This window comes from Galeopterus variegatus, unplaced genomic scaffold, assembly GCF_000696425.1.
Source record: "Galeopterus variegatus unplaced genomic scaffold, G_variegatus-3.0.2 Scaffold9260, whole genome shotgun sequence".
Taxonomy (NCBI): domain Eukaryota; kingdom Metazoa; phylum Chordata; class Mammalia; order Dermoptera; family Cynocephalidae; genus Galeopterus; species Galeopterus variegatus.
In genome coordinates this window covers 55082-66141 of record NW_007735371.1, presented here as the reverse complement: position 1 = coordinate 66141, position 11060 = coordinate 55082, and the positions used below count along the sequence as shown (strand labels likewise).

At 37.8% G+C, this 11060-nt stretch overlaps 1 protein-coding gene across 1 annotated transcript in view; it reads left to right on the top strand.

The window, feature by feature from the left end:
* The window catches only part of UBE2U (ubiquitin-conjugating enzyme E2U (putative)), a gene marked incomplete at its 5' end in the record, with an annotated part of 43216 nt that overhangs the window by 2048 nt on the left and 30108 nt on the right, over nt 1–11060 (top strand). The window contains one exon of the mRNA XM_008593497.1: nt 6974–7022. Within this exon, the coding sequence (XP_008591719.1) occupies nt 6974–7022 (49 nt within the window). The remainder of the gene's footprint in view (nt 1–6973; nt 7023–11060) is intronic.

Here is an 11060-nt window from a genome sequence, read left to right as displayed (position 1 = left end):
GCTTCCCTTTGTTCTTTTGACTAGTGAGACATTCGATATTTTTTTCTGGAGACTTTCCTCTCTAGGTGTTCCTTCCAAGAGTCCGTGTGGAAATGGTGCCTGAAGTTCTTTCTACTGTATTGACTGGTGTTTTTTCCTGATACCCTTAGTATCCTGCCAGAGGCTTTTTTGTGACTCTTAACTCTATTGCCTCCATTGCTCCTGTGCTCTCTCTTCAGTTAGCAGAGCAATGCTTTTGGCTCCCTGTGCCAGAGGGGTTTCCCAGAGGTGAGAGCTGGGCCCCCAGTGACATAGTTCTTTCCTTTGTATCCTGTCCCTCCCTATTCTAGTAGCCCACAGCAATCTTGCACAGTGGCTTGCATCATCACCTCACCAATCAGCAGGCCTTGATCTCTTATGGTGTTTTTTCTCTTAGATTTCCATTGTCTCTTTTTCCAGCCCACTTGTAGAACCCTCCAGTCCATTAGCTAGGTCTGCACAATTGTGACCAAGTTCAATTGTTCCTCATCCACAGGGCTTTTGGATGTGATGTAAATTAAGCAGTATTGATCAGGCATCTTTTCCAGTATCTCAAAACATGTCTTGATTGTCTCAGAGTTCCTCAAACATTCCCTGACAGTTTTAAGGCTGGTTTATGCACAGAGGAGTGGTACTGCTTCGCTCTGACCCCATTTCTGGTTTACCAAAATGTTGTAGCACTCACTGGTCTATCCTCTGCACTTAGAATAGTACCGACAGTAAATATTTGTGGAATGAATGAATAGTCAGTACTTGATTGTCTCAGAGTTCCTCAAACATTCCCTGACAGTTTTAAGGCTGGTTTATGCACAGAAGAGTGGTACTGCTTCACTCTGACCCCATTTCTGGTTTACCAAAATGTCGTAGCACTCACTGGTCTATCCTCTGCACTTAGAATAGTACCGACAGTAAATATTTGTGGAATGAATGAATAGTCAGTATCACTTAACCTTTTGTTGAGTTCTATAGTACTATGATTACAGAGAAATCTCTGTAACAAGCTATATCCATATTCTGGTGAATAGCAATTTTTAAAACTAGTTTTAAGAATTTTCTGCAGTAAATGATTCTGGGCAATAGATTTTGTTTTTGCCCTGCAGAAAGGATGAGAAACCTGGAGAAAAGTCAGCCCTTTCTTTTGTCCTCCGCAAGTTGACATCACCCTTCACTCCTTTCCAATCTCCAGCTTTGTCATCACATATGACATAAAAGCTGCCCAAATTGTTAAACCACCCAGCAAATGAGCGACAAAGCAAATAGTACTTTGGCAGGTTTTCTTCTATATTATTTTAGTCGTGTTGGTGAAATATGTGGAAATCTAAGACAGTAAATAGATATCAGCTTGCTTGCCATCTTGGGTGGACTGATACTGGTAGCTTAGGGTACCATGAAGAGAATGATTTCCAGTAGCTTCACAGGGAAACAGTGCCATGATACAGCAGAGACAGTTGCTATGTATCTGAAATGAGGAGGTGGCAGAAAACTGGTATCCCCTATATTAGATGGCAGTATAGTACTTCTGTGTGGCTTTGTATGAAAAACTGCACCCAGTGACAATTAATCACTTGTAACCACTTGGGGAAAGGTCTCTACTAGAGTACTACAAGAATCTTTTCTCATATTATTTAAAATATTAATAAAGAGATCTAGGAAAAACACAGAAGGAATTATTATCAAATTTTTAGATAACACAAAACTGGAACAAATAGTTAATTGTATAAATAAGAAACTTGAGACAGCTAATTGTATCATTCCTGTAGACATTAGTGATAGGCTAGAACTATATCCGCAGTGCCCAGTGTAGTACCTGACAATGGGTATTGAATGAAAATTTGTAGAATGAATGTGTGAAAAAATAAACTTAGATCCTGATTTTACTTCATGGCTTACTTAGTACTTTCACACACATTTAATCATCTGATTCTGGCAGCCTCTTCCTCAGTGAGGAAGGCAAGGCTCAGTGATGAAGTGATCAGCCTGAGGCCACAGGGGCAGTGCTTTAACCCAGGCATTTGCAGTTCCACTGTGCCTCCAAGTTTAATGGGATGAATGTAAACTCACTCATTTGGGATAAAATAAAAAATCAAAATTTGCAAGTACAGAATGGAAACGACCTGAGTTGATAGCAGAACTTTATTCTATGACAAAGTTCTTGGGGCAGCTATTTGATCGCAAACATAATGTGAACCAACAATAGAAAGTACCCTTCTGCTACTAAGCATGTGCCATGTCATAACTTTACCCTGCTCTGGTTTGGTGGGCCTCCATCTGGAATACCAGTATGCATAACTTGGATCATCACATTTCCTGTGGCTGAAGAAACTGTATGTTTAGCCAATCAAAGAAAAGATAAAAGGCAGTTGTAAAAGCTGTTTTCAAACATTTGAAGGGATTCCTTACAGAAAAGGGAGATTTCTTCTGTGTGCCTCCAGAGAATTAAAGTAGGACTAACATCGAAGCTACAAGTCAGTCATACCTTCCCAGGCCTGCTAGGTGGTAGCCACTCAAGTCCAGAACATGCAGGCTTGGTCCTGCCTTGTGTCAGGACATATCCTGAATAAACTGGTTATTTTTTTTCCCAAAAAAATCAGTTATGTGGAATTAATTTTCCTATCCTAAGCCCCGTATTTGATATGGAGATATGCAAATACCCCTCATTCCCCAAACTTTTTCCTAATATCTGTTATGTCTGCCTAGCCTGATCAACTAGGTCTTTGACTTGGTGTATTCACAAGGGGACACCGAGCTCTGAGCTCAAACCCAATTGGTGAAGGTCTGATGACCTTCCTGTGTACTCACAGCTTCCTTTCCTTGCAGCTTGGCTTCTGTCTCCCTTACCTATAACTAGGGTACTCATATACCCCAGACTTCCTGGGACAGTCCTGGTATAATTATCTCTAGTACCCACTTTAACTTGCAGTGTAATGGTTTGGGCGATAAATTACATAGTCAATTGAGTGCCTAACTAATCTTCCCTAGAAGCAAATGCTACTATAATTGCAGCATCCTTAATGGTAACATCTATCCAGGTCCCAGCAGGCCAAATATGAGGAAGGATTTTCTAACAATTTAAGTTGCTCCACAGAATGGACAAGGCCAGGATGGCAGGTAGTAAACTCCCTATCACTAAAGGTATTCTTTTATAATTAATATTTATTTAGTAGCATTAAATGACCATATTTTAGGGATGTTGTCAAAGAGCTCTTTTTTTTTTAATTGAAACATGATTTTACATATCTGTGGGATACAGCTTTGCATGTCAATACCTGTGTGCAATGTGATGCTCAAATCAGGATAATTAGTATATTCAATATCATACAATGTAATCATTTTTTTGTGGCCCTTTATCAATTTTTTCCTGGTGTTGGGAGTTAGACAGGGGGGTTTTCAATTTCCTCCTAACATACACATCAGTTAGTTTGTGATAACTCGAAGGAGGAAGGGTCTGGAAGGAGACAATGCATAACAACTGTTTGACTCCTATATTGTGAGTATTACTACATATTTTCTAATTTATTACAAAGGGATTTCAAATGAGTTAGCTATATGTCTTTTTTATTTGTTTGTTCTTGTGAATTTTGATTTCTATGTAGTTACATGGTCAAATAATATTTATCTTCTGTTTACCATGGTTGTTTTGATATTTTAAAAGACAAGATTCATATAATTTTTAAAATCTTTGGTTGAAGGAAAATACAAGAGTGTAGAAATAGTAAAACTGAGTAATTGTAGCTAAGCATGAGGTAATGATTTTTTTCTTAGCCAGATATTTTCCTATGGCTTTTGATTAATATAGTAGGGTCATCCTAATAAATTTCAGATACTTATCTAAATATACTATAATATAATAACTGGCAGATGAGTCAGAATACTAGAGTAGAGGGGAATTATAGAAGTATTAGTGAGATTATAATACTAATTTGTATTATATACTTTTTAAGAACCTGATAATTGTATAAATACATCCTGTTCTGCTTGTGGTTAGAAAAATGTAATAAGCATTTGAATCTTCTCCAATTCAAGTTCCCAAATAGGTCTTTTTTTTTAAATCCTCTTAACAATAGAGAAAGAAAATTATCTACAGCAAAGCAGGTGATGTCTCATAGGACTTCAGTTCTGTTTTTTTTCTTTTTAGAGTGAATACATTTTTTGGTTAGATGTAGGAATATCCCTTCTGCTGGGAAATATTACTTTCTGGAATTCAGAGGAAAAACAAATTTAGTCCAGTAGCATTGCTTATTTGTTAAAGAACATGAGCTTTAGCACAATCATTCAGAACCAGTTTTGTTGTTCATGATTACAGTACTGTTACAGATATCCTGTTACTTACAGATGTCATAAGATATGGGAAACCTGAGTTTAATGAGATGGTACTGTATGGGTCTATTTGCTAGGGTTACATACCTCTTTTTTCCTATTTATATTTCATTGCATCAGATAGTCCAGTAGTTTTTTTAGCAAAATCTCTAAGTTGGTAGTTTTAACTAATAATGTTAAGAATTTATTTTCTGTCGAAGAAATATATGTTTATAGCTTTAAAGGACAAATACTAGGAATTAGTTTTTAATGAAATACAGGAGACCTAAGAAGCTATCTTCTATCCCTGAGTGCTGCCCCGCAGAGGTAACAACAGCTTTCAACACCTTCAGCTAATTCTTCTGACATTTACCACTATATTTCTAAGCTTATTCTATACTTACATTTCTGGGATATTCAGTGTTAGATATTACTTTTAGTCTTTATCTTATAAAATGCAAAGATTTAAGCTCTTATACTGCCACTCCCACCCACATTTTCTCTCCCCTATCCTCCTAATATAGTTTGGTTACATTAATATAACTTCAAAATATTCATCACAGATAAGCCATGAATAATTATCTTTCTTTTCTTGTACAAATGGCCTAGTTTTTCATTCCCTTATTTTTATATATATATCTACCATCTATTCTTCTCCTAAACTTTTTGACAAAGCCATGGAACAACTCCTGGATATTCAATGTTTCATTTTTTTCCCCTTGGAGACTTTTTACCTCTGGCACTCCATCCTCCTTCATTGGAGACCCTTTGGGCTGCCTCCTGGGTTGGAGCTCCTGCGTGATCCCTCATTTTCCTCATGGTTGGTTTGCTCCTTCGTTTCATTAGGGCATCTCTTCTAGGAGCTATATAGTACATGGGAGCTAAATCTTCTGTGACTTTGCATGCCTAAAAATGTAATTATTCTTGGTTACAGCGTGGTGCTGATAATACCAAGGTTGAGGGTTCAGATCCCCTTACTAGCCAACTGCCAAAAAAAAAAAAAAGTAATTATTCTACTCTAATATGCTCATAGTTTGGTTAAATTTAAAGACTATATTACCTTCTAGTTTCTAGTGCTTCTTTTGAGAAGTCTGATTTCATTCAAATGATGAATTCTTTTTTTTTTTTTTTTTCCTTTTTTGTCTTTTTTACTGACCGGTAACGGGATCGCAACCCTCGGTGTTGTGCCTGCACCGCGCTGAGCCAGTGAGCAGGAACCGGTCTCCACATGGGATCCGAACCCTCGGCGGGAGCGCCACCGCACTCCCAAGCGGCGCACTCTCCAGTGCGCCACCGGGCCGGCCCCAAATGATGAATTCTTCACATGTGACATATTCTTTCTTTCTGAAAGCTTTTAAAATCTTTATTTCCAGTGACCTGAAATGTCTTGATAATGTTTCTTTTAATTCCTTTCTTTTTTTTTTTTTTTTTTTGGCAGCTTGCTGGTGTGGGGATCCAGGCTGTTCTCTAACCAACTGAGCTAACCGGTCAACCCTTTGATAATGTTTCTTGGTGTATTTTTTGTTTGTTTGTTTTTTCCCCTTCACTCATCATGTAGGGCATTTAATCAGCCATTGAAATCTCAAACTCTAATCCTTCAGTTCTGGGAAATTTTCTTACATGATTTCTTATTTCTTCCCCCTTCATTTTCCTTGTTACCTCTTTTAGATCTTCTATGATTTGGATGTTGGATCTACTGATCTGATTTTCTAATTTTTAAAACCAGTTTTCTATTATTCATCTCACTGTTTTTTGTTGTATATTCTGGGAGATTTCCAGAAAAATATGCTTCTGTTTCCTACTTTTCTCCTTATTTATTTGGGTTGTTGTCTTTCATAATATTGACTTTGCTCAAATGTCTAGTGATCTTTGACTATCCATTCATATGATGGACATATGATGAATGATTTATTAAAAAGATTAGAAGTTCTGAATACACACAGGGCTTGTTGACAGGTTTTTTTGTTTTTTTCCCCTTTGTTATAGGATTATTCAGTGAGAATAACTATTGCATCAGGCTTGACAGTATACGTCTCCTGAGAGGAGAGAGAGAGATGCTTACACTCTAAGAGCTGGACAGAGGAAGAGAGTCAGATATCTTGTCTAATTGCTATGATTTAGTTGATTTATTCCCTGTTTCTAGTCCCTGTTTTGTGCCTCATATCCTCCAGTCCTGAGTCTCTCTGGCCCAATATCTCTAGAGATTAAACATCTTCCTCCTGCCTGTCATGATGATCATGTGGTCACACAGGACGAGGGTATAAGTACTTGGTGTCTGTGCTCCACCTCTCATCCCTCCTTTCAGAGATATCTGGTACTTTTCACTCCTGAACTGTTTCTCAGGTTCCGAAGTGCAAATCTGCTTGCTTTTTGTCAGCCTCCCCTTATCATGCAGTTAGGTTTCAAATTTCTATGGCCCGCTGAGACAGTTACCACTTGACATCTGCTTTCCATCTTGAAAATTTTCCTCATCATCTTTCTATTGCTCTCCTTGAGGTTTTATACCTTATTTTTATTCCTTTATTATCATTCCATTGAGGCTTTGGAAAGAGTATGCATAAAACAATTAAATCTCCAAGTAAACCAGAATCCTTTCATGTGTGCGTGTGTATGTGTGTACATATTATATATATATATATATATATTTTTTTTTTTACAGTGGAAGATAACAGCCTACAGTTAACCAAAGACCCACATAAATTTATCAAGTAAGTTTCTTTATATAATTCTATGTCAATTTATTTACCAAGAGGACTATTGATTTAAACTGTTTATATTTTCCATCAGAGGCATAGCCAGGCAATTGAAACCCTCCTTCCAAAAGACATAACAAAATGTAGGCAAGGTCCGGTCAAGTGGATAGAATATAGTCAGGGGAATCTAGATGGTACTTGGTAATTGAAGGCAACTTGAACTTGTGCTAGTTATCTGGGATGTTTGCATGTGGTCTATAGGATACTGCTTACAGGTTATGGGGCAGTTTTTCAGCCCCTGAGAGAATAGCTACTTTTTCATGAATTTAAAATACATTCACTGAGCGTATGCTCTCTGCCAAGCGTGTGCCTCAGTGTTGAGGATATACACCTGAATAATATGAGAGTATTTCAAAAAGTTTGTGGAAAAATAGAATTAAAAGACAATACAAATCTGTCCATGAACTTTTTCAAGTACTCTCATATGTGATCCCTAACTTCACAAGATTTTTACATTGGAAGTCCTCATCGGAAGGGAAAACAGTACAGGGAGCAGACCTGCCAGTCCTACAGGACCAAGGTAGGGAGCATCTTCCCCCAGAGGATGTGAAAAAAGCCATAGGGCAAATATCAGGATCATGGCTAAAGGAGGAAATCTAAGGTCAGGTGGAATCACATTTAAAATTAGTCATATTGAGCAGAAACTTCTTTCCCCGTGGCTTTTATTTTTGCTAGGCTTCCTTTAGAGGCCTTCATTATTTCACCAAGTCATCTGGAACCACCTTCTTTAAGTACAATCCAATGTTTTATTGGGCTGTGCCTGTTTGCTGTTGCATTATATAAATATAATAAGTGCTATGATAGAGGTAAGATCAAGATGCTGGTGGGCACAGAGGGAGAAATAACTCTCTAAGGCTTGGTGGGAGGTTGGGAGGGGACCATGGAGAGGCTAGCTTTCAGGAGGAGGGAATGCCTGAGGTGATTTCTAAAGGCAGGATAGGAATTCACCTGTTGACTAGGGGAGCAGAGCATTCTAGGCAGAGGAAATGAAGGGGGGCACATTCATAAGCATGGAAATATGAGGGGGTATATTTCCCATAGCCTGGGCTAGAGGAAGGCATTTTGACATCCTGAATAAAAAGTAAAAATCATGCATGCCAGGGGCAACCACAGTGTGAGTTCCAGGAGCTGAGATACAAAACCAAAGGGAGAAAGGGAGAGAAGGATTGGTTGCTAGATAATCAAGAGGAGAGGAAAATGAGACATAAAAGGTCAGAATGCTAAATATGTGTGTGTGAGTAGCTGGGTCACTTAAAAGGGGCAGGTGCAAGATAAAATGAGGGATATAGGCAGAGAAGAGCATAACATTTGCATTACATATTAAAAGTCCTAAAACAAGTGCATGCCTTTGACACAGCATTTCTACTTCTAGAAATTTATCTTTAAGGATATAATTGAACAAGTGTTTAAAGATAGATTCTAAGAATGTTAATCATAGAATTGTTTATAAAGAGAAATTGAAAACAGAATGTTCAACAAAATGGATTGATTTAATAAATTTTGGTTTAGGCATATAATGTCCAAAAAGCAGCTTTCAGATGTGATTCTGGAAACTTATATTTGTTAACGTTAAAAGTAAAAAGCTGGTTATAGAAATTCAGTGTTGCAATATGAAAAAGTTTTAGGGATCTATTGCACAACAGTGTGAATACACTTAACAGTACCGAACTGTACGATTAGAAATGGTTAAGATGGTAATTTTGTTATGTGTTTTTTACCACAACAAAAAAGTGAAAAAAGTGGGTTATGAAATATTACATTTGGCTCTATTACACACAAACACACACACACACACACACACAAAACACACACACACACACCCTCTCTGAGAGACACTCTAGGATAGCAAATGAAAGAATCCCAGTTGTTCCATGTATTAGCTACGTGATTAAGCCAAGTTAACTTCTCCATGTCTCAGTTTCTTTATACGTAAAATGGTAATAATAATAATACTAATCTCATAGGATTGCTATGAAGATTAAATGAGTTAATATATAAAAAGCACTTATAATAACTATAACTTTAGTCAGAGATGCTTCAAGAACTATTATGAGATAAATTTGTGCATGGTGTTATCTTGAAAAATCAAGATTTGTGAAATTGAAAGGAAAAAAGGGAGTGAAAAATTGGGAGACAGTGATATTTTACAGGCACACTAATATTCTGGGCCAAGAGAATAACTAGTGCAAAGACCCTAAATCGAATATGAGCATTGTGTGGTAGAGAACCAGAAAGAAGACCACTTCCCAAATTAATCCATAAATTCAATTCAATCCCAATTAAAATCTCAGCAATTTTTTTCTGGAAATTTGTGAGTTGACACTAAAACATACCTGGAAGTGTAAAGAATTCTCTATGCCTTCTTGAAGGCAATCTTGAAGAACAAAGTTAGATGATTGACACTCCCAAATATCAAGATATACTAGAAAGCTACAAAAGCTTCACTCTGATTGGATCTTTTTAGATCAAGTTCCTGTTGCTGAAATAGGCACCATGGTCAGACAGCCCTGAACCCATCAGGCTCTAATTAGAGCCAGGAGTGGGGTCCATCCCATCAGTCTGCATGGCATCTGCATAATGGGGGGAAGACTGAAATAGCTATTGACAAGGCAACCACAATACCTAGTATGACAACCTTCTTATACAAAATATCTTTACTGGACCCAAACCTTGATGAGTAAAAGTTTGACAGACACAGAGGAGAAAAGTCTCTAGAAAGAACAGCTTGCAGAGAAACAGAAGTGTAATATTATGGCACTCTCAGGATCATCAGGAAATTCCATGTGATGGAGCCTCTGGATGTGGGGATGAACAGAAGAAGAAAAGGTTGGAAATGGCCAGATGATGAAGAGCCTTGGGTTCTATTTGAAAGTATTTAGCCTTCATCCTATAGAATTAGGAAACCAAATGGTTTTCACATGGAGGCATGATAACCTGGAATGGGGAGAGGCTGAGGTAGAAAATCAATTAGGAAGCTGTGTAGAGTCATCAGGAGAGAAATCATGAGGTGCTTAGATAAGGCAGCCGAGGAGACCAGCTGACACTGAGTGCTGAAGAGGTGCTAAATTTGGCTGTTTTCATGCATGATTCTATTGAATGCTCACCGTAACCGCTTGAGAAAGTTTTATCTCTTAATTTTATAGATGAGGAAACAGGCATAGAGAGGTTGGGTACCTTGCTCAGAGTCACACAACTAATAAGTAACGATGCCAGAGGGTTTAACCCAGGCCAGCTGATTGCAGACGATGCACTCTTAACCATGATACTAACCACTAGGTCATGATGGAAAGGAAGTTCCCAACCAGAGATATTTAGGGATTTAACCATTAGGCTTTGGTTCTGGCTGGAATGTTGCTGTCATGAAATAGCACTACCAAAATTTTCTTCTTCCCTTGAACCTTTATCTTTCCTTCATTTACTCCTCTTAATTATGAGTTGGTTTCTGCTGTTTCTTTTCTAAATGCTTTCTCTTTTGGAGGTTGTTCTGCCTAATGGCTTTATCCATCACCCTTTATGTTGATTTGACCAAAATCTGTTATTTTGCAGTCTCAATTTTTCAATCACACTCCTAAAGTTCATTTTGACTTGTCTGTCCTATCATCACCTATAACCCATGTCTAAAATTAAACTCATATTTTACTTCAGTTTCTCTTGATGCTTTCTGTGAGTAGCAAAACTAACTAGTCTTCTGGGCTTTAGAAGAATACTTGACCCTAACATTTTTTCGTATTTCACACCCTGTCAGGCAACCAGTCCAGTCAATTCTTTAGCGTTGTTTTAGATCCATCTCCTCCCCTTCATAACCTCTGCTCCCATTCTACCATTAGCTCTCGGTATCTCATGCCTGAATTACTGCACTTGTTTCCTAACTGTATTTAATCCCCTTCTATAATCCACCCTGCATATTACTCCCAAAGAAAACTCTCGCTCAAATACTGATTTCATGATTTTCTTGCCTTATTTGAGAACTATTGATGGCTGTCTGTTACCGAA